General features: G+C 45.7%; 1 protein-coding gene across 4 annotated transcripts in view; it reads left to right on the forward strand.

Moving 5' to 3' along the window:
- The window catches only part of MTUS1 (microtubule associated scaffold protein 1), a 1716559-nt gene that overhangs the window by 1626943 nt on the left and 66592 nt on the right, over positions 1 to 23024 (forward strand). For all 4 annotated transcript variants that reach the window (XM_069631569.1, XM_069631568.1, XM_069631570.1 and 1 more), the window contains 2 exons: positions 11721 to 11794; positions 11890 to 11988. In XM_069631569.1, the coding sequence (XP_069487670.1) occupies positions 11721 to 11794; positions 11890 to 11988 (173 nt within the window). The remainder of the gene's footprint in view (positions 1 to 11720; positions 11795 to 11889; positions 11989 to 23024) is intronic.

Consider the following 23024-nt stretch of genomic DNA (forward strand, 5'->3'; position numbering starts at 1 on the left):
TTCTAGGAATACAGTTGCCAGAGCTCCAGCGGTCGGAATCCTCTTAAGGGGAATGAAGTGTGCTATCTTGGAGAATAAATCTACCACCACTAAGATTGTGTTGAAGCCGTCGCATGGAGGTAACTCTGTAATAAAGTCCATGGATAATGTGTGCCAAGGGACCGGTGGTATAGCTAGTGGATCCAACAATCCTGCGGGACTTGACTTTTGGGATTTCTCTTGCGCACAAACTCCGCAGGTAGTAACAAATTGGGTCACATCTTTTCTCCAGGTTGGCCACCAATAACTTTTCCTGATCTTGGCTCGGGTCTTAGTAATTCCGGGGTGTCCCTCCATAAATGATTCGTGGTAGTTTGCAATGACCTTGTTTTGAGTTTCTTTGTCTTTGATGTATAGTCCCCCTTGGAAATAGGGTAAGTTGTCCTTAATGGAGTACTGGTTCCCCTTGCGTAAACATTCTTGTTTGGCGGTTCGGTCCATCTGAGTCTGGAGGTCAATCTTCAGATATTCCCAACAGGGGGCTACTGCGATCTGATTTTGAATTCGCTCTTCTGGGATGATAGATACTGGTTCCGATGGCATAAACGCATCTTTCTCCTCTCCCATTCGTGACAGTTCATCTGCCTTTTCGTTACACACTCCCGGCCGATACGTGATCACAAAATCTTACTCCGCGAAAAAGAAAGCCCAGCGAAGTTAACGAGAAGATTGGGCCTTAGCAGTTTTCAAATATTGCAGATTACTATAATCTGTAATAATGGTGACAGTATGTCTAGCTCCTAGAAGATAGTGTCTCCAGGTTTTAAGGGCTCCTTTGATCGCCAGCAATTCTTTGTCTGTTATGGCATAGTTCTTTTCTGGCGCTTTAAACTTGCGAGACCAAAATGCTATGGGGTGTAACGTTCCTGTGTCTGGATCAGTTTGCGACAATACTTCCCCCATGGCCACACTGAAGGCATCGGTCTCATGATATAGGGCAGATCGGGCCGAGGATGCCGAAGAATGGGTGCTGAAATGAAAGCCGACTTTAATTCCAGAAAGGCCTTTTCTGCATCGGGGGACCAAGAAAACTTCTCATTCTTTTTTAACAAAGAAGGGATAGGGTGAACGATTTGGGAAAATCCCGGAATGAATCAAAGGTAGAAATTAGCAAATCCGAGTACATTTTGCACTCCTTTGACCGATGTCGGGAACGGCCACTGAAGAATAGCCTCTACCTTACAGGTGTCCATGTGCACTCCACGCGGAGTAAGCATGAAACCCAGGAACTCAACTTCCGTGACGTGGAAGGAGCATTTTTCCAGCTTGGCAAATAGTCGATGTTGGCGGTACTTTACTGAACGGCTCGTACATGTCCCACGTGGTCTTCTTTGGATGTTGAATAGATGAGGATGTCATCGATGTAAACTAGGACACAAATGTCCAATAACTCGTGGAGTACATCGTTCATAAATAACTGAAATGCTGCTGGTGCGTTACATAGCCCAAAGGGCATAACCTGGTACTCAAAAAGTCTGTGCTTGGTTCTGAATGCAGTTTTCCATTTGTCGCCTTTTTTCACTCTTACCAAATGGTAAGCTCCCTGTAGATCCAATTTTGTATAGATTTGTGCATTGTTTACTTGATCAAGTAGTTCGGGAATAAACGGCAGGGGGTACCTATTTTCTTCTTCTTCAAATTATCGAATTTTACGGTGATCTGGTTTAATACCCTATAATCTATGCAAGTTCTGAGGTCCCCTTCCTCCTTTGGCATGAAGAAGAGCGCTGATGAGGCGAGGGACTTGGACGGACGAATGAACCCATCAGCTAAATAATGGTCTAGGTACTTTCTTAGGTGCTGATTTTCTTACTCAGTTAGAGCATAGATTCTGCTGCAGGGAATTTGTGCTCCGGGGACCAGATCGATTTGGCAGTCATAGGTTCTGTGGTGTGGTAGAGTATTCGCTTGTTCCTTTTGGAACACGTCTAGAAAATCTTGATATTCGGAAGGTTATGAACCAACAATTCCTAGGATGGACTTTGCTTCGAGCTGTAGTTTCCTCCCACCCCTATGGTAACAGCATTTTGCACATTCCTGAGGGAAGGTCAACTTCTTGGTGCGCTAGTCGATCATTGGGTAATGGGTTTCAAGCCACGGCGTTCCCAGGATCATCTGGAACTGGGGGGCCCCTATAAGGTCAAGCAAAATGCTTTCCTGTGACTATCCTGACATGTCAGCATTACCTTATCGGTGTGTTGAATTACTGGCCCCGAAGACAGCCGTGAGCCATCCACGGCAGTGACATTTTCCAAGCGTGGTTTTTGCTGAAGAGGAAGGCCTATCCGAGTAGCCAAATCCTGATCGATATAATTCCCCAACGCACCACTATCAATGTAGGCTTCCAGGGCATGGACTCTTGATGATTGTTGGTGGTGGGTTAGAAGCACCGGATTGACTCTGTTGGAGATCGGTTCTATTTTCTTGATTCCGCTCGACAAGTGGACGCCTACGCTTGTGGGGCGTCCGAGTTTTCCGACTTCTGTTACTTTGCTTTGGTTTCATTGTCCCCGGCCCCCACCACTTTCTTGGGGGGTTTAACAGGGCAATCACGCAAGAAGTGTCCAGCCTTTCCGCAATATAAACAAAGCTGTTTTTGTCTCCTCTTTTGTCTCTCAGCCTTGGAAATGGGATCTTGCAATCCCCCAATTTGCATAGGCTTGGTAGCTTCATGAGCCTTGGTTTGACTGTCATATGGTCTCAGGTAAACTGACCTCCCTTCTACCCTTGTGCGATCTATTATTCGGTCTTGTAGATGATGGTCCAGTTGTACTGTTAGGTTAATATGCTCGGCACAACCCTCGGTCGGATTAACCACTTGAGCTAGCACATCCTTTAACTCACGCCCCAGTCCTTGGTGAAATAGTGTGGTTATTTTCTCTTCCGGCCAGTTAGTCTGTCCAATGAGGCGGTTGAAGTTGGCAATACAAGTCAATAAGTTATGATTCCCTTGTCTAAGAGAAAGTAATTTGTGGTCTAATGCTTGTCCTTGCCTGTGCCTGGCAAACAGTTTTTCCAACTCCCGTTGGAACTCCCCAAAGTTTCGAAGTATTGGAACATCCTGGGTTACTATTGGGATGGACCAGTCGGCTGCACTACCTCCCAAATAGGAAAGTAGAAAAGCCACCCTTGCGCTGTCATTAGGGAAGGCTCCTGGTCAACACAAGAAGTGGAGGCGACACTGGTTCATGAATACGGCGTATTTGTTCGGGTCGCCGAAGAAATGTTCTGGAGGAGCCAGGGGAACCGCCCCCGGGAGTACCACTTGCACTGGAGGTGATGGCTGGGGCAACGGGTTTGGTGTGATCCTGGGTAACAGAGTTTGTACTGCAGGTGCTTGGAGCATTTGCCTTGCCAGATCATTTGTTCACTCTCGGGCTACTGTGAGGTCTCTCCTCAAGGAATTAGTCTCTTGTCTTGAGGCAAGCACTTCTGCCGGCAGCTCCACCAATGGTTGGGCTAACTGGTCTGTTTCAGAGGTTTCCATTACACCCAGGCAGAGATTCAGAGAGGCTTCGCGTTCTGTTACGCTCACCTGGTCTCTGCGGGGGTACGGTTGGAGCCCTCCCTCGACTTGGCTGCCCCGTATCGGCTGTCTTCCCCGGCTGCTGCAGAATATGTTGCTCTGGATGCTGGTTTTTCCCCTGAGAGAGGAAGAGAGGTAATGAGGATGGCGCGGAGGTATTACGAACTCCCTCACCCCTTTCGTGCCAAAACGGAGTGCGCAAGAACCTTCTCATGCAAGCTCACCTGATATTTTGTAATGCTGGGCTCTCCGCCCTGCTTCCTTCAGCAGGGGTGCGTTGACTGGGCCTAGTTGCTTCACTGGCCCGCGAAGTGGTGATCCAGCCCGGCTGTGACCAATCCACTCGGAGGGTAAGTCTTGGCTTGTAGTTATTGTTCATTTTTCAATAATGTCTTTAACAATGAGTCTTGACTTGATGGTAAGTAATAACGATGTCTTGTAATGTCTCTGCTCTTCTCTAGGTGTGAAGATGATATATTGGAAGCGTGGAGCGGAACCTGGGATTCCCCTAAAGATGATGGGCTCTCAAGGTCAACAGGTGAGTGACCGTTATGATGGATGTCGAGACTCAGGTATAATGCGGCCAAGAGTTTGTTATTATGAGGTGCTAACCTGTTGTGTTCTTTTCCCCTTGTAGGAGCGGTCCGACGGCGTGGAGCAGAGTCCGGATGCTTGAAGACAGTTCAGCGGCTCCGGAAGAAGGTACCGCGGTGAAGCGGAGAAGAAGCGAAGACTCGCGTATCGCTGGAAGCCCGAATCGGGGGAGACAAGGCCCTGACTCCGATGGAATCTAGGTAGGGTGCGCGCACAGCGATGGAGTGGCTGGGATCAGATAAGCGAGCCTTCAGCGATGGGGCGGCTGGAATCTGGTAAGCGTGCCTTCAGCAATGGAGTGGCTGGAATCAGCTAAGCGCGCCTTCAGCGATGGAGCGTCTGGAATCGGGTAAGTGCGCCTTCAGCGATGGAGCGGCTGGAATCAGGTAGGTGCGCCTTCAGCGATGGAGCGGCTGTGATCCGGTAGGTGAGATGATCTTCAAAGGATGGAGTACCGGAATCAGGGTGAAGAACAGCGGTAAGCGTCACGCTGCTAGGCAGAGTAACGCAAAGCGAGGGCATGTGGTTGGGCTGGCCTTATATAGGCTGGCTCCGGCCCTTCCCTTTAGCCACACCTTGTGGCTCCACCTTGCCCCGCCCAAGGGCTCTAGCACGTGCCTCCCAATGATGTTCTATGGCCTCGCCCTGCCCTGATGCACGTGCCTTAGGTACAGTGTGCGCAAAGCACACATTTCCATGAGCCTGGCGCCAAAGGTGCCAGGACTGGGTCCATGTGTACCCTGGGGGTGATGAAGGCCTGCTCCCATCCCCTTAGGCCATGACAGCTGGGAGATGGCCAGCCTTTCCATGAGTTTGCCCAGGAAAGGAGTGATGGAGATTGGGCGATATTTAGCTGGGCAAGACCGGTCGGCAGAGGGTTTCTTAAGAAGAGGGTGCACAAGGGAGTGCTTCAAGAGGGTAAGGGGAAACTCCAGTGGCAAAGGAGTGGTTGAAGAAGTCTGCCAAAGCAGGAGCCAGGGTGTCAATATGGTCCTTGATGGTTTTAGAGGAACAAGGGAGAACCTGTTTTGAGAAGAACAGAGGAAAGGCAGAGAAGGGGGAGCAGGGGTGGCCACAGAAGGGCCAGAGGAAGAGCAGGGAGTAGAGGGAGGAGGAAGAGAGGTTGAGAGAGAGGATAGGATCTCCTGAGTTTGAGATGAAATGAGAAGCCATGGCCGTGCAGAGGGCCTGGGGGTGGGGGGGGCACGGGAGGTAGAGACTGCGGCAGCATTGGCCAGCTCCTTGCAGATTTTAAAGAGTTCGGCCGAGTTGTTGGATGCTGCAGAGACGCAGTCCTAGATGAGGGCTCTCTTCTCAGTGCAGACAGAGAGCCAGTATTGCCTTTGGAGCAGGCTGCAGGCCAGTTTGTCAGAGGATGCACAAGAAGCACGCCATTTCCTCTCAGCCACCCTGCACTTGCGTTTGAGGGTGACGAAGTCTGAGTCGTACCAGGAGATGCACTTGGCTTTGGGCTTCAAGCAGATCCTCATGATAGGGGCACGAACATCAAGAGTATCAGATATAGGTGAATGGAGCATAGAGAGGGCTGTGTCAGGGTGTGATTCAGCCGAAGGGGCGGGGGTGAGAAAGTGGCGGCGAAAGCCTCCACTAACACACGCTTCATGAGCCAGATAATTGAGAAGGTGGGTGGCAGTGCTGGAGTTGACTTGGCCTGAGGGGTGGGGAGAGTGAGCTGGGAGGAAAGGAGGAAGTGATCACTCCAGGAGCGAGGAGTGGTGAGAGGGATAGAAAGGGGAAGGTCTGAAGAGATCAGAACATCCAGAGTGTGCCCTGCAGAGTGAATCGGGCCAGAGGGGAGAATAGAGAGAGAGAGTTACAGAGGTCGCGAAAAGGAGTCCAGAGGAAGGACAGGAAGCATCCAGGTGGATGTTAAAATCTCAAAGAAGGAGTTGAGTTGCGTGGTCGAGACCAGGAGGGAAGAGCGGTCCATCCACTCCGAGAGGAAGGCGGATATCTGCCCAGGTGGCCGATAGATGGTAGCCACAGTAAGGGAGTGGCTAGGAGAGAGAGAGAGCCTGCAGACGAAGCATTCAAAAGAGTAGGCCTGTGTAGGAATGACAGAGGCAGGAATCCACTCGGGGAAGATCAGGGCTACACCCCCTCCGGAACAATTGGACCCGAGCGCGGAGAGGATCTTGTAGCCATCAGGAAGGAGAGTGTCAAAGCTCATGACAGAGCTGACCGTGAACCATGTCTCGGTGAGACCAAGGACATCGAGGTCAAGTTCTTCAAGGAGGCGGCAGATGTCAGAGGAGTGTTTGGGAATATCGAGAAGGTTGTCCTTGAAAGACTTCCGGGGAGGGGTACAAATCAGAGGTATGCCCTGCAGAGGTGTAGAAGAAGCCAGAGGGGGGCAGAAGAGGAAGGAACAGAGGGCAAGGTAGCCAAGGAGGAGACAGCAGAGGGAGGCTAGGAAGCCATGGAGGGAAGAGAGGGGGGACAGCCGGAGAAGAAAGGAGATTGATGAGGTGCAGAAAGCGTCTATCCAAGAGGAGAAGGTTGGCCTCAGGACCCTGGACCAAGAAGGTACCATTCAGGTAAACATTAATGATGACCTTAGATGAGTGGAAGGAGGTCAGGAGGGCCTCCCTCCGGGTGCCACCATTAATGGGTGAAATAGAGAAAGGAGAAAGCACAGAGGCCATATGAAGAGTACATAGGTCTGGTGAGGGAACAACAAAGGGGATGTCGGTGGGGGTTTGCCTGGAGGAGGCACTGGTATAAGTGCCAGCGATGGGAGGCCTCGGTTGGAGATTAGGGTGTCCTTTTTAAACTTCTTCCTACCAGATTTAGTGTGGAGAGCAGGATAGTGGATAGAGAAGCAATTAGAAAAGATAGAAGAGACATCTCCCTTCTCTCCTCTCCCTACCCATGCAGTAGGTAGGGAGAGGAGAGATGATGATGATGAAGAAGAAGAAAGAGGTTGGGGGAGGCAGGGAGACACTAGGAAAGGACACAGGGAGAGGTGCAAGCAGATGAGACAAAGAGGCACGAGACAATAGTAGACCATTGAATAAGGAGACAAGAGCTTAGACAATAGTAGAGCAGTTTGCTGGATGAAAGATTTGCAAGAAGGCAAAGCCAAAGACAGCACTAGTATAAAGAGTAATCTAACACTGGAGACAAAAGCTACTGGGTCCGAGTCCTGTGTAATGGGAGAAATGCCTAGGTTTCACAATGCAATTTTAAATACTTTCACAATCAATTTTAAATTCTTTCACAATGTAATTTAAATACCATAGAAAAATACACCTAGGTCTGAGAGTCCTGTGTAGAGGGTTAAAGGCCTAGGATTCACAATGCAATTTTAAATACTTTCACAATCAGTTTAATTTACTGCAGGCAGCACAATTAATCTAGTGGAGGTAAAGGATGCTGTGTGGCAGGGTTTCAGGGTAGAGTGATGGCTCTACTCCTCACACGGGCCGCTCCTACCTTAGTAGTTGCTGATGGTTGACGGCTGGCCGCTGGCTTCCCCTGCTGACACCTGCAGACACCAGCTGGAGCCGCCTCTTGCCTAGGGTCCCTTAGCCGTAGGGGCTGCATGGGCAGAGGGCTGCCATAGGAAGGTCAGTGATGTACAACAATCCATCAATCAGGGGAGGGGGCAGGCTGGGAGGCGGGAGGGATAAGGAACATGGAAGTGGATGCAGGGGAGGGGGTGGGAGAAGGGAGAACAACAGCACTCAGAGCGCAGGAATTAAGCAACCAAATGTACACAATGAGACCCAGGAGGGTCTCTCCCCACCAATCTCAGTGTATCACATGCTAAGTCTAAGCTATGCAGAGTCTGCTCCTTGACGAGTTCTGCAACAGTGTTTGAAGAATCCCTTTTGGAGGGCATTTTAATTTTTACCCCACACTACATTGAATGGATATACTTGCATAATGAGGCAACTCGTTTCATACAAAAATGCCCCTGGAAATAGTTATTTCAGTGGTTTTACCTTTCTCATTGTTGCTTCTGGGAGATAGCTTTATGAATAGAGTGTGCCTCACTGTTGTTCTCTGATGGCACAGATCACATTCCAATAGAAAATGTTATTGTTGTGCATTTTGAACTTTACAAACGTGTTTGGCAGCATAGTTTAGCACGTCATGGTGCAAAGGTGCGGTATTAATGGAACAATCCATGACAAAATAAAGGTAGAAAAATCAGTGCGAAGTCAGTAGCCTTATTACTGTAACATTAATTCTCACACATGATGTAAGTGCATATAACCTTTTTTGCAGCCAGAAAGGTGCAAAAGTAGAAATGCAAAAACTATAAAAGCATAACTAGCAGAAACATAACACACTGGCCAAATCCTAGCAAAGCAGAATGAAAAAAACGAAAGTGGTCATTTAATAGAAGCGTAGTGTGGATTTTAGAGACTACAGTAGGGATTTCAGACTGTAGGACATTCTAGTTCAGTTGGATTTGGAAATCGAGGCTTTCAAAAATGCAACACTCTAAATCCCCAAATGTTAACAAGGTACAGAATTGAGTCACTGAAAACCATTTAAACACTCAGATGAATGTCCACCTGTTGTACTAGAAGTGCATGAAATGTTTGAACACACAAGACATGCTTTTTGCACTAGCAGGCAACAGATCACCAGTACACATCCAGTGTGGGCATGACTCATTTGAGGTCTCCTGGTGATTGAAGAGGATGTATGCCGCAGCACGCTGTGGTAACCAAATCCACTATTGCTGTAACTCCAAACACCTTTGTGACAGCCATTGTATAGGCCGGTTAAAGCCATTTTCAGTGTGTCTGTGCTCCATTTGTTTTAATAGCTTAAGATCCAGTGCTCGAACGTCCACGAATAATGCACCATAGATGTTCAGTATAGCACAAAGCGAACACTCCAGTTTAAGATTTTATTTATTTTGGTGGATGATGTGTAAAGTATGCATCCTCACATCAACCATTGAGCGAAGAAATGCGGCCTCAGCAGTTGCATCAAGCTCCCTCTCTGCTATTACGACAGTGACCGGGAGCTTTAAGTTCTAGAAAACCAAAACTGAAAGCGAGTCAGTTCTGGAAGTAGCCAAGTTGTTTATTGATGTAGAGTATCTAGAAATGTTGATTGCGTTTTTCATAATAAATGTTTTAACTACTGCTGAAGGTTTGGGCCATGCTCATTCCACACAGGTCATCTAAAACGAGACCCAATTTCATGTTTTCCGACAGATTCTTTGCTCTGTTATTTTCAAGTCTACATCCCAGGTGCACCCATGGAGCTTTGGGATTTTTTCAACAGAAAAACGGACAAAAGGCCCGAAATCTGGCCTGCACCATCCTTCCCTTCCGAAACCATGCACTAAGTCAGACAATTTTTCATTACATTACAGATATTTGTAAGATCTGTAATGTAATGAAAAAGGGAACATCGTTCTCATTTTATTCCAAGTATTATGCCAATGCTGTGTGTGGACCTAGGGGCTCCTCCTACCTGAAGGTTTTGACTTGAAAGTTGTTTTTCCAAGTTTCTATAAACTGCGTGAAACAATTCAGATCCACTTCACACATGAGCATTACGTGTTTTTCTCAGAAACATGATGTGCTTCCTTTCTTCCTGTGGGTTGTATCTGGTTTAATCTAGTAACCATAGGAATGCTCACTGTCTTTTTGTCCAAGCCTCAAGGTCTGGGAATACTGCACATAACCTGATTATGGACTAGGATTCCAAATGCACCTCACTTGCGGTTGTGCATTATTGTTGGGCCCTTGAAGGCTGCTAGACTTCTTGCGTTGGTTTCTGTAATGTAATAGCTGCATGACTCCACTATCTCAACGCAAAAGGCTTTATGATCACTGATGGTCTCGTTATCATCCCAACATAGCAAGATTTATGATGTGGGCTATTCTGCATGCCTAATTTAGGTATCACTCTTGTTGTGATTTCAAGTGCTTTTGCAGTTCCATCTGTCGGGGTGGTCAAGGAGAGTCACTTCTATTATGAGGAATTCATGTTGTGAGCGCCATATTGATGACTAGGGGTGCGGCAAACTGAGTGCAGTTTACTTTTTGTTCAGAACTGATACATCATTAGCTTGCATGCAGGAAGATAACATATCAAATCTACCAAATGTAAAAACATATATGTACCTTAACATAAATACTTGAGAAATTCATGAATCTCAATTTAAATGCCCTTTTTACATTGAATCGGAACATAGTGGTTAGGGCTCTCTTGCAAAAAGCACTTTGACTTCTAAACAGTTTTTCAGACAATTGAAGGCAAGTAAATGAGTAATCTCAATCTTTTGTGGTCAGCATCTGCAGAAATAGCCTTTGGTTAATGGTCTGATATGTCTCATAGATAGTGGGTATAATCTGCTGATGTTTGAGAGTGTGACCAAAGAGTTTTGTTGTTTATTCTGGTCAGTAGTAAAACACAAGATAAGCAAAATGGCTAAAGCTCTCTAGGTGTTTCATTTGTTACGATAAAGTGAGAGTCTTTTAGATTGGAAAAGTTGCAAGGGAACAGATGTTATCTTGCCCTTTCTATTAAAATCTTTAGAGGGCATTAGTCATTTGTTCGGTTAAGTATTTTTCCAGGTCATAGAGGTTGTATGTAGCCGCATAACTTAGAAGGTCTTTTAAAGGCACCAGAAGCCTGTGGATTGGAGATGGCTATCTATAGTTAAACGGAAATAATGGTTAAGAAGACCTTCCTCTATTTGCTAACATTAGTCAGCAAGATCATGTGCAATCATGCTTAAAGTTACAGGTTTTAGGCCAGTTATTGCTGTCAATTATGTTTTCAATACTAATGTTTAAACCATGCACCAGCATCAGGACCTACTACAACCAATTCCAAGAAGAGGTGTACTTTAAAATATGATCTGTAGATAATAATGAAGATGAGCCTGACCAATGAAAATGGCAGAATTGGGGAAAGATGTGATCTCTTTGAAGAGGTTTTGTTCCATCATATTTGGTGGGTAGAGAGTAATAAAGTGTTTTTAATTGTTGCAGCAATGTATGTAAACTGCCAACTGAGGTTTTATTGTTGAGACTTGAGTTATTGTGGTCCTGCAACACCATCTAACCGCTCCCTGGAGCTTTGTACAATAAACTTGCTTTAAGTACAACCGTATACTCGCTTCTTAAGTGGTGGGCCTGGTTTTGGTTAAGGTGATTAAAGGTCCACTCCCACACATCATGTAGTCCTAAGAATTTTTTTTTGCTTGTAGTTTAATGTAATCTACACTCGCCACCTTTCTTAATGCTTTAGGGTTTTAATTTGTTTACAAGTTGAGAATGTAAGATTAAAGTAATTTAGCTTGTAACTTGCCGCTCTTGGGTAATGGGCTCTCTTCTATGACAAATGCCCATCCTACGCTCCTTCCCTGACTCTGCTGATTCCCCTGTGTGGCAAAAGCTTTTAACATTTTTAACAGTAACTGGGGTTAATATAGTTAGTCTGATGCTTACGGATTATTTTAGTGCTTTAACATTGTGCGATCTGTAACTACCTTGAGTTGGCGCGTGCGTTCTACAAATGCCCTTAATACATTAATAACTGACCTGGTTAAACTTTTCAGAGCTCAAGACCACCCAAGAACATGAGAAGTCGTTGCTGGAAGAATCCCTCACAGAAAAACAGGCCACTTTAGAGGTTTGCATGAATTTACCAAAATGGGTATGCTTTTCTGGGCTATTTTACATAAACTGACATTTCTGTTTATTCATGAAACTATCCAATTATTGCAGAAATCAATTGATGAACTGAAAAGTGAAAATGACTCTCTAAGGGAGAAACTGAAGATTGAGGAAGAGAAAAGGAAAATAACCAAAGAAAAATCAAATCAGGTACACCATGTCTTTAGTTTTTGGCTAGGCCCAATGCTTCAAATCGTGCACATTTCAAAGCGCTGGGCACAGGCCTCCATTCATTCATTCATTCAGAGCTATCTCACCCTTTCTTGCTCATCTAAGCCCATCTACTTTTTTTGGGTTGCCTACCCAGTGCTAAAAGAAAAGGGGATTGTTTTTCAATCTCTTATAATATTTGCCATCATCTGATATGAATGTTTTACCCACTGGTATGAAGCCTTATTGCCATTTTCCTTTCACCTTACATGAAATGGCTATAAGGGGCCATTTTCCACATCTGCCAGAAGTGCAATGTAAAATATGTCGTGATTTTCTTTTTCCCCTTATTCTTTTCCCATTAAATATAGGAGCTATCCTTTAGAGGTGGTGGGAAGCAGAATTCAAAATTGGTTGAACTGTCGGGCAGGTAAACTAAAAATGCCTTATGTAGGTGCCTGAAATGTGAGAAAGAAATCACAAGCGGGTTAAATTGGGCACATCTTAGCTAGAAGGCACCAATGATATATATAGATGGGTGAGTAATTGCAAAAAGAGAGAGTTGGAAAACCAGTGATTGGGCAAGGTAATCGTTGCCTGAGCAGTTTGCAAGATGGAAGAAGATACTTGCAAGTATAAACTCATTGTTCTTTTTCTGTACTTGTTTTAATATCCACTCCCACACATCTCTGCAGACCACTCCTTTGAGTTTCCCTTTCATGAATCTTTTATTTATTTATTTATTGGCATTTACATAGCGCACAGGTGCCCTGAGGCATGGTGGCGCTGTTACAGTGAGCATTTCTGTTTACAGTGAGCATAACAGTCAACAGATACATACAGTGAGCAAGCTTAATTACAGACAGTCTGTTTGGTTATACATCCTTAGTTACAGTCAATACAGTGGGGGAGCGTAGGAGGTAAAGGGTGGGAGTGTTAGTTAAAAAGTGTGGTTTTGAGACTTTTGCGGAAGGGAGTGAGGGAGGTTTCAGCACAAAGGGTGTTTGGGCAAGGCGTTCCATAGTTTGGGGGCTAGGTGAGGAAAGCATAAACCCCCGGCTTTAGATACTAACTAACCAACTTAGTAAATATTTATATAGCGCAATACTCATCCAAAAGGTCTCAGTGCGCTCACAGAGACAGACAAACCAGAAACAAATAGGCTCTTTGATGGGAGGGATGTGCAGTTGGTTAGCATGGTGTGCTCTTTTGGGACGCGCAGAAGTGTGTCTGTTGATGGTTTCGGATAGGTAAGAGAGGGCAGGGAGGCTAAGGCATTTGTGGGTTATGGTGAGAGTCTTGAAAGTAATTCTTTCCTTAACTGGGAACCAGTGGGTATCTCATCTGGCTTGTGTGATGTGGTCTCTTTTAGGGATGCTGAGTGCTGCTCTGAGCGTGTTATTCTGGACAATTTGGAGTCGGTTTAAGTTTTTAGCTGAAGTGCCTGCAAGGAGCACATTGCAGTATCTAACTTGGCACCAACATTGGCTCGGGTGATAGGCAATTTTTTAAGAGAGGAATGGTTTAATGGCGTTTATTAGTTTTAGTGGTGTGGGCAGAGGTGGAGGCAATGACACTGACCTGTTTGTTCATGGATAGGGTGGAGTCAAGATGGACCCCAAGGGTCTTTACTGATGAGGAGACGGAGATGATGGTGTTGTCAATTATGAAGTTGCTATATTTTTGGTTCAGTTTGTCGAGTATTTCTTTGGGACCTAAGAGGATGATCTCTGTTTTGTCTCCGTTGAGGCATAGTCCATTAGCTGCCATCCAGGCTTGGATGGTGGAGTATATTTGGAGAAGGGCTGCAGAGTCGTGGTCATAGGAGCCAGTAAGGGGAAGGAGGACTTGTGTATCATCGGCATTGTTGGTGTACTATGCAGAGGGAGTCCCTTTTATCAAAAAGGGGCTTGGTGAAGAGGTTGTGTACTCTGGGGTACACCGCAGTGGATGGTGGTGGGAGCAGCGTTGGCCGAGTCTGAGAATACTTTCATAGCTCTGCCTTCTAGGAAGGAGGTTATCCAGGATGTGGCCTGTTCAGAAAAGTGGGCTGCATTGGTGAGGTGGGAAGTATTTTGTGATCCATGAGGTCAGATGCGACTGATAAGTCCAATAGCAGCAGGAGGGCAGCTTTGCCTTAGCCTTTGTCCATTATCTTAGTTATTTGGTTTTTTGAGTCCAAGGGGGTGGTTTCAGTGCCATGGCCTTTGCGGAATCCCGACTGTCTTTTGCCTAGGATGGAGTTGGATTCAAGGTAGTGCTGGATCTGGGCGTAGGCAGCTTTATCTAGGATCTTAAGCAAAAATGGGACGGTGGTAATGGGGCGGTAGTAGTTGGAGGAGGAAGGGTCAAGGGAGGTTTCTTGAGAGGGGGGCGGGCCCATGCTTCTTTTAGGCTGGACGGGACGATACCCGAGGTGAATGATGCATTAATGAAAGCAGTAATGAGGGGGGCAAGGGCTTCAGCGCTGCCTTTAATGATGTTGGGTGGACACATGTCACCTTTGCATGTGGATGGTTGGAGAAGGGTAGTTACTTCGGTAACAGAGATGTCTCTGAAGAAAAAAGTGGGGAGGCTTCTGTGCAGGGGTGGTTGGTGTGGCAGGGGGGTCAGATTTGTGTAGTGCGTTGCGTTGGGCTTGTATTTTGTCTTGGAGAAAGGAGATTTTGTTTAGAAGTGCTGCCTGAATACTGGTGCACCAAGCTTGATCTTTAAGGATTTCGTTGGGCTGGTGGGCAGGGAGGTGAGATCTTTGAAGATGGAGAATAGCTCTTTGGCCTAGGAGTTGGCTTTAGACATACAGAGGTTGATTTAATTGGATTTGTCATGGAAGATAACTTTTTTTGTATTGCTTAGAGATTATTTTAAATTCTTCATTGGTGGAATCACAGGGGTTGGACTGCCAATTGGCTAGGGCTGCGCGTTTGTTAGAGCGGAGGACTAGTAGGTCATCCGTAAACCATGAGTTGGTGTTCATGGATGTCTTTTCTTTTTTTGCTTCAATCAGTGCTATGGTGTTAAGGGCTCTGGTGAGGGTCCTAGAGTAAGTGTCAGCAAGGGTGTTGGGGTCAGTGGCGAAGGAAGGTTTTAATTCCTTGACATCTAGGAAGGGGCAGAGGTTGTCTGCTGTGAGTTTTTCGGAGCTTCTGACCATGGTTGGAGGGGCATAGGGTAGTGTTTTGGTGGTGGGCTTAGTGGGGATGGAGAATTGGATGCAGTGCAGTTGTGGTCCGTCCAAGGCTATGCCAAGTTGGAGGTTATGGTGGAGGAACAGTTATGGCCTGCGACCCAATCAAAGGTGTGGCCTTTGGAGTGGGTGGGTTGAGTGATTTTTTTTTTTTTGTGTGAAGCCAAGGTCTTTGAGATCTCTTGCAAGAGCCGATGCTGCTTTATCCTTTGGTCGCCAAAGCTGAGATTAAGATGGACGAGTACGTTTGTTTTGGTAGAGTTTTTTAGATTGTTGCTAAGGACGTGGAGGAGGTGCCCTTGGAAGTCGGGGGCTGTGCCGGGTGGCCTGTAGATGATGTGTTTATTTATGGAGCCGTTCGCAGATAGGGATAGTTTGGCTGAGAGGAGGTCAGAGTTGCCTTCCCAGGTGGTGTTGCATAGTCTGACTGGGAGCTCGTCCCTGGCTATGAGGGCGACACCTACCCTTTAGAGAGCTTTCTGTCCTGGTGGAGGATAGAATAACCCTCATTAAGCCAGGTTTCCGTGATGGCCAGTAGGTCTAGGTCATGAGTGGAAATGAGATTGTTGATCTCAATAGTGTGTGCTGGGAGAGATCTGGCGTTGATGAGTGCGCAATTGAGGACGTGGGTAGGTCTGGTCTTTGTAGGGTGGGAAGAGTGAGGAGGGAATTAGTGGGGGGTAGGGATGGAGTGGCTGAGGAAGTGTTGGAGCGAGTATGATTGGTAAAGGGGGGGGGTCCATGTGCGTTACCGGGTTGAGTGCGGATGTGCTGTGGTGTGGTATGGCATGGTAGAGCTAACTTACATGGTTTGTGTTTGGCCGTGTAATGGCGGGTGTATAAGTGTTTTTGGTGCGAGAGCCTAACTTGAGATTTCTCTTTCGCAGTGGGTTAGGGAGGCTGGGGTGACGCAGGGGCTCTGTGCGTGGTCTGAGCCTTATGTTCCTAGTTTTATTGTGTGTTGTGAGGACTGGGGGGTGGGTGGAGATGGTACTCATGGAGAGGGCACTGCTGATGATGATGGTGGTGGTGGAGATTGGCTGGCCAGGTGAGCTTATATGGAGAGAGTGTGGAGGGTTGTGAATAGGATGTAGTCGGTAAAGTTGGGTCAGAGTGCAAGAGAGTGGCTAGTGTGAAGACTATTGCAATGAGTAGGAGAGGTGAAGGTGCAGTGAGAGGAGTGTTTTAAAGTGTTACATGAGGGGTGACCGGTGAGGTGAATGTAGACACATTGGTCTGTGAGGTGTACACCACCGTACGGGCATAGTGGTACGATGCAGTATTCAGGATACAGGTAGGCTAGATGCAGCGTTCAGTATTCAAGGCACAAGTGAGTTACATGCAATAATCAGTTTTCAGGCACAGGGGGCTGAGTGCAGCATTCACTGATGATGGCACAATGGACTATAGTGCAGTGGTCAACAGTCCTGGAACAGTGGGCTAAAAGCAATAAACAGGGGGCTAGGTGTAACATCTAGTAATCAGGGCACAATGGGTTACGGTGCGATGGTCAGTGGTCCTGGCACAGGGGGCTAGATGCAATACTCCCTTTTCAGGCACAGTGGGCAAAAATGCAATAAACCGTGTTCAGGAACAGTGGGCAAAATGCAATACTCTATTTTCAGGGCACAATGGGCTGAGGGGCTGTGATCAACAGTACTGGTAGAGTGGGCTGATGCAGTGATCCAATGGGCTGGATGCGGCATTCCGTGTTCAATGGACAGTAGGCTATGGTGTAATAGTCAAGGGCTTAGATACGATCATTCGGTAATGGAGGTACGATGGGCTACGGTGCAGTGTCAGCAGTCATGGCACAGTGGGCTGCAAAGTGCAGCATACAATGTTCCAGGCACAAGTGAGTTAGATGCGCTAGACAATTTTAAGGTACAGAAGGGCTGAATGCAGCGTTGTGCGTAATCTACCGTGCTTCGGTATCCTGCGAGGTAGTGAGACAACTGGAGACATACAAGGTTAATCTGGGAGTTTGGAGATATGAGACTAGGCATGCGAGGTGGAGTTTGCGGGCAATTTCGTGCAAGGGTACAACGCTTACCAGATATCCAAGAGCACGTTAGTGATAAGGTGGCGCAGAGCTATGCAGGGAGGACTTGATGAGCCCTTATTGAAGGATGGAGAAGAAGGGGCAGAGTTACCAGCCTTGGCCTCTGGCTACTCTGGACAGGCTCGGGACAGGATACTTTGGTGTGTGCCTTTGGTGGGGCCCGGCTTACGCCTGCCGGTCCTCCAGATTGGCTTAATTGTAGTCTGCTGGCCAATCCGTGGAAGGGCTGGATCAATAGGTTGCTGTAGGCATTGAGAAGAAACTGGTGGCCATTTTTTTTTGTATCACCTTGTTTTAACTCTCACTCTCATTACCTCTTTTACTGTTACTGATCTCTCAGTCCCTAGACTTTCCCTTCAGCTTAACTTGCTCAACAAACGTCCCACCTTACAGATGCTTCAGCCATCCTCTAAAATCTCCACTTGGTAAACATACTTATCCTAAGCTTCTTCAATCTTTCCTAGCCTGCATCCCCATCCCACATAGCCTCTTCACTGTCCTGAGGTGCAGCTTCATGAGTACAATGGTCTTCATTATCCGTTCACAAGTTCATTATCCATTCACAAGTACATATTATTTATATTTTCACTTGTCAAGCAGTTTCTTTGCTTTTACTGAGAAAGCATATGGGTATTGAAGGACAGGTAACGACGTATGTACATGTTTAGATGTTTGCAGTTGCATGATATGGCTCACTATCAGATGGAGGTGAGATACCCATGATAATTATAATTGTTCTTTTATAAAGCGCTTAATACCAGAGATTGGTTTCTAAGCGCAGGATCGGGATACGAACCTGTGTTGTGTTGTCTTGCGACCTTGTTTGTATTAGTTCTGAAACACGGTGCAGCAGAATGCCAACCTGCTGTGGAACCACTGCACTTTTCTTTTTTTCCATGTACAAAATGCTTGCTGTGAAGAAACCCAAGTACATGTTTGGGTACATCTCTTGTCATACCAGTAATCCCGACTAGCCATTAGTTACATTGTAAAAAGACATTTACTGTGTATAGAAATGTGTTCAGGCTGCAAAATTAACGATTCTAGTGTCTGTATGGAAAGTTCATGGAGAAGTGTGGTGTAGAAGTTTATATAAAAATACCAAGACATTTACAGAAAAGAGTTCTGCATTTGATATTTGTTATGGTTCTCTGTAAATCTCCAAAGCACTTGCTTTTTAAAACAACTATTAACTTTATCAAAGTGAAGAATGGCAGTTTTTTGCTTTAATGAAATGAGAGTGTAAAATGAGAATTATTTTAGGACGGGTTTTCTAATCACTATAACAATTTTCCACAGTTACCATTGTTTTATTCTTGTATGTGCTTCCCTTTGCCCGACCCTGTCACCTATCCCTCCTTTCTACCTGTAAGCAGTTAAATGTACAACTGAGGAATATTCTCTTTACGCATGTGGTTATTCTTTGATGTGCAGAAGGGTGCGGTCTCTTGCTAGGGGGGCATGATATATTAGCGCAGATGGAATTGTAGCACCTCTTAAGCTCCACCCACTGAACAATGGGGAGGGGGAGCTAGATGCTGTTATTTGTCTCGTGCATGTAAATGCAGGTGCCTTTATTGTATACTGGGGTGACTCTATGTACGGCTGGCCGGCGTGCCTGAAGTGACTTGGAGGAAGGCTGTTTTCTAATCTTAAATGTGACAGGGTGGAATCTGATGAGCTTGATGATATTTTTAAGTGAATTAGGGGTTGGGATAGTATACATGCATGTTGAATTGTCCTGATCTATTTCCCTTCACTGGATATTTGTAGCAATGGCCCGCATTACATTTTACCCATTGATGAAGTGTTAGGAGAATTGTCAGGTCAGTCAATTGTTTGGGAAACCTTGCATTAGGTGTAAGAGTTTAAGATGTTGGTATTTTGGGAAATTTTGTCAACAGAACCCATTGTAAGCATTCCCCCAATATAGTTTGGAAGCCTACACATATGCAAATTGTAGATGAGCCACAACGTCGGAGGCGGCTGTTTCCGACAGTGCGGCTTGATGCTGGATGCTAGGTCCTTTCCTCTAGCTGGACGACTGGAAGCACGGAGTGTGCAGAGAGCACCTGGAGCGTTTGAAGACTCTGGTTATGCCGCCCCGTGCTCCTTGCTGACAGCTGTTGGGGAAGGGAAGGTGTTAGAGACTACTAAGATCACTGCAGTCCTTCCTGTCCTCCGGTACCTGTGCAGAATTTGTTGAGCCTGCCGTGTCTGCACTTGGTAAGCCTTTGTCACCCTTTCCAGCTACAGTGCTTCTCCCGCCCCCTCCCGACCATTCGCCCTTGTGACCGGCATGTTCTAAAAGAATGTTTTGAATATCATCGAGCAGTGAAATAGGGATGTTCGTGTCATGTTGCCTCATTCCAATCCCCTTGTTTTTCTGGGCAGGGTAGAACCCTCCATACAGCTACAGCCCGCTTCTCCGGCCCCGTGTGGAACGGCAGTCGATTGTCTGAAGTCCTAGCACTGAGTGCAAAAAGGAGACAAAGACTGCAGAAAAACTCCCTTCTCCCCACTAATAAAGCTACCAAGTGAGTTGCTTTCAAAGGAGATACTGATTTTGCTGGGTCTCTCTCTCTCCTACTTGTCCTTCTCCTCTATGCATATGCAGCTACTTAACCTGGTAACACCTCCTCATACTGTTAATGCAAGGATTACCGAGGATCCATCAAGGGGGTACGGAAACTGGTAGTCCCAAAGGTTATGTGCCTGTGCAAGCCCCGATAACTTCACCCTTGTTGGGAAAAACAAGGGAAGTGACAGGGGGAGTTAGCCCGAAGAACCTGCAGAAGTTGCCCGGTGGGCTAAATAATCCGGAAAACTGGCTGCTCTTCAAGGAGCATATTATGCTGGATCTTGATGCATGTTTAAATGCTGAAGAATTTTGTGCCTGGGTTGACTCTCTGGCCCTCAAAATTCCTATGGTTCATCGGCCAAGTATGAATACATCCTGTCAATTTGGTTCTGTAGCTGAGGAAATGTCCTGCCAGACCCCTCATACCCAGATTTGGTTTAATCAAGATGGCCAAACAAATTTAGAAGAGCCTCCTCGTAAAGAAAAGAATCCTCTGGGACCTGTAGCCTCTATTGGCTCAGTGGGTGAAACTCTTTCTGGCGGTACTCTTATATCTACTAAACCGATTATTTTACCAGCTCCTATACTCTCAAAGGATAGTCGTCTAAACAAGTCCTGCATGGCAGAAATAGTTGACCCTTCTTTAAAGAGTTTTGTGATGGATACCAGAAACATTATTCTTACCAATGTTGATAAACCCAGGGAATACGAGTCCAGGGAGGCGCTTAAAAGCAAAAGTCTAGCCTGGCTCAATCACAGAGCAAAAATATAAACTTGCAGAACATGTCTCCATATACAAAACTAAGAATTATTGTGAGCTGATCTTCTTACATTAGTCTGTATATTTTCACCTTCCCTTGTCCTGTTGTTTTTGCTTTGACTGATTATGTTATTGTTCTCCTATGTTTGTTTCTTTTTTTTTGGCCCAGGCGTGTTGCACTATATAAGAAATAAACTAAACTAAACTCTATCTTCGTTCTTACCTTCCCTGTTCATGGGTGGACAATACTCTGAAATATGTTTTTGTTTTAATTTCACAAAAATGTGTTTTTGTTTGAGTATTTGTTAGGAGTGGTTTTACTTGCTATGACAGAAGAGTTGTAATGGCTTGATGAACTAAGGTATGACGGCCCCTTGATATCTGATTGAGGTTTAGTGTGATACACGTGGAATTAGTTGTGCAATGTCATGCCATTGTTAAATGTACTTGTCCAGCTGTAGTCCGAATAGAGAGATGAAATGTCTGAACCTGTGGTTTTATATATATATATTACACGGCCTGCGGTAGCGGCCCTGTAGTTATGGTTAAGTTGCTCAACCCGTAGGAAGAGCACTTTTTGGGCAGCTTATAACTTCACCCCCCTGGATGAATCTGTGTTTTTCCCCATAGATGCAATGAAAAAAAGATTTTGCTCACCCCTTGCACAGAAAACCGCTGGATGGATTTTCACCAAATCTGCAGCAGGAGCAGCAGCTTGGTCCCGAACGCGTGCTTTTGTAGATTTGGTGTAAATATGTCCAGTAGTTTTTTATCTAAAATGGCCAAAAAGTAGGTCAAAACAAATGTGTGATATCTGGATTCGGTCCACCGACTCGCTTCCCTGCTCGGTCCGTGGACGGGCCTCCGATTGGCCCAGAGGGCGGCGTGATGTCTGCGGACATCGGATGCGCCCGCTGATTGGATGGTGAAAAGCATGAGATGCGTCATATGTTTTGGAAACGCCCCGCCATATTGGATTTGCAGACGGCCATTGTTGCCGGCGGTCATTGCGGTAAAAACATTAAAAAACACAACACTGCACTTGTCAAACTAATGAAACAGTCTCTGGAGAGGTGAAGGGTGATGTGGATGGGATAGGATATGGCTTTAAAAAGCCCAAGATTCTGGTGTTTTTTCAACTCCGACATCCGCAAACATTCTGGATGTCCGGGGCAGTCCTGTGATGTTCGCAAACATCTCAGATGTTCAGGGACATCTATGCCTACTTCTGCATTACAGGGTTGGTGAAAAGCAGTTTTTGGATGGCTTTATAACTTTAGCGCCACTCAATGAAACGCTTGACATTTGGGAATTTCATTCTAGACCTGACTCTGAATGGTTCTGCAAAGTGTGGTGCCGTTTTGTCAAGAGGGAACAAAATTAGAGAGGGGTCACAAAATATTTTAAAGGCTTATAAATGTGGTGCCATTTGACGAATCTGCACAAAAGCTTGCAAAAGGGTTTTACACCTAGATATGAATGTTTTTGACACGAGGCGGCAAAATTAGAGGGGGCGTCTCAACATTTTTAGATGGCTTATAGATTTGTTGCTGTTTGACGAATGTGGACAAAAGTTTTCAGAAAGATTATAGACCCAACCTTGAATGTTTGGGCAAAGTTTAATTGGGGGCTAGGTTATATGACTATTTTAAGTACGTTCATTTTGACACACTTCAAAATAAAACATTGCAGCAAACTCGTGTAAGGAGCATTTGCAAGGACCTGAAATCATGGTCCTGCAAATGTGTCTGTTTTCTTTTTTGAATAGTGTCATAATGTAGGTAAAACAAATAGTGATATACCTTTGGTGACTGAGGTATAGCCTGTGGCCATGACCCGGACAATCTGACTACTGGCCATGACAACGAGGGACCAGCAATGGGGTTAAAGTGGGCATGACCACCAGGGATGTTAAAGTTGTTCGAAATTAGGATAGGTTTGAATGGGGAAAATAAAATCCGCTCATGGGTGCAGGTTGAAGTGCTGGATGGGATTTCAGAAATTATGCATGAGGAGGGTCAGCAAGAACTTCAAAGCATGGTTTTGCAAATATGTCCTGTTTTTTAAAAAATTTTTGAAAATGTGAAAATGTAAGTACACAACACAGTGATAACATTGGTGTCTAGGGAATTGGCGTGGCTGTCAGCAAGGAGAAATGTGCACTGTAATTTTCTTATTGGGGCATGCAGCGTTGACTGAAGCGGTAGGTCAAAATGGGAAAACATATTCTGCTTGTGGTTACAGCCTGAAGTAGTGGACTAGATTACTAAAAACGTGCGCGATAAGCATTAGCAAGGACCTGAAAGCATGTTTTTGGAAATATGTCTTGTGTTTTTTTTCTCAAGTGTGAGAATATAAGTACACAAACTAGTGATATAAATTTGCTGCCTGGGTAGTGGGCCTGGCCAACGTCAAACGCAAATGTGTACTCTGATTTTCTTATTGG

Source organism: Ambystoma mexicanum, chromosome 6q (assembly GCF_040938575.1).
Source record: "Ambystoma mexicanum isolate Mex_15411 chromosome 6q, UKY_AmexF1_1, whole genome shotgun sequence".
Lineage (NCBI taxonomy): Eukaryota > Metazoa > Chordata > Amphibia > Caudata > Ambystomatidae > Ambystoma > Ambystoma mexicanum.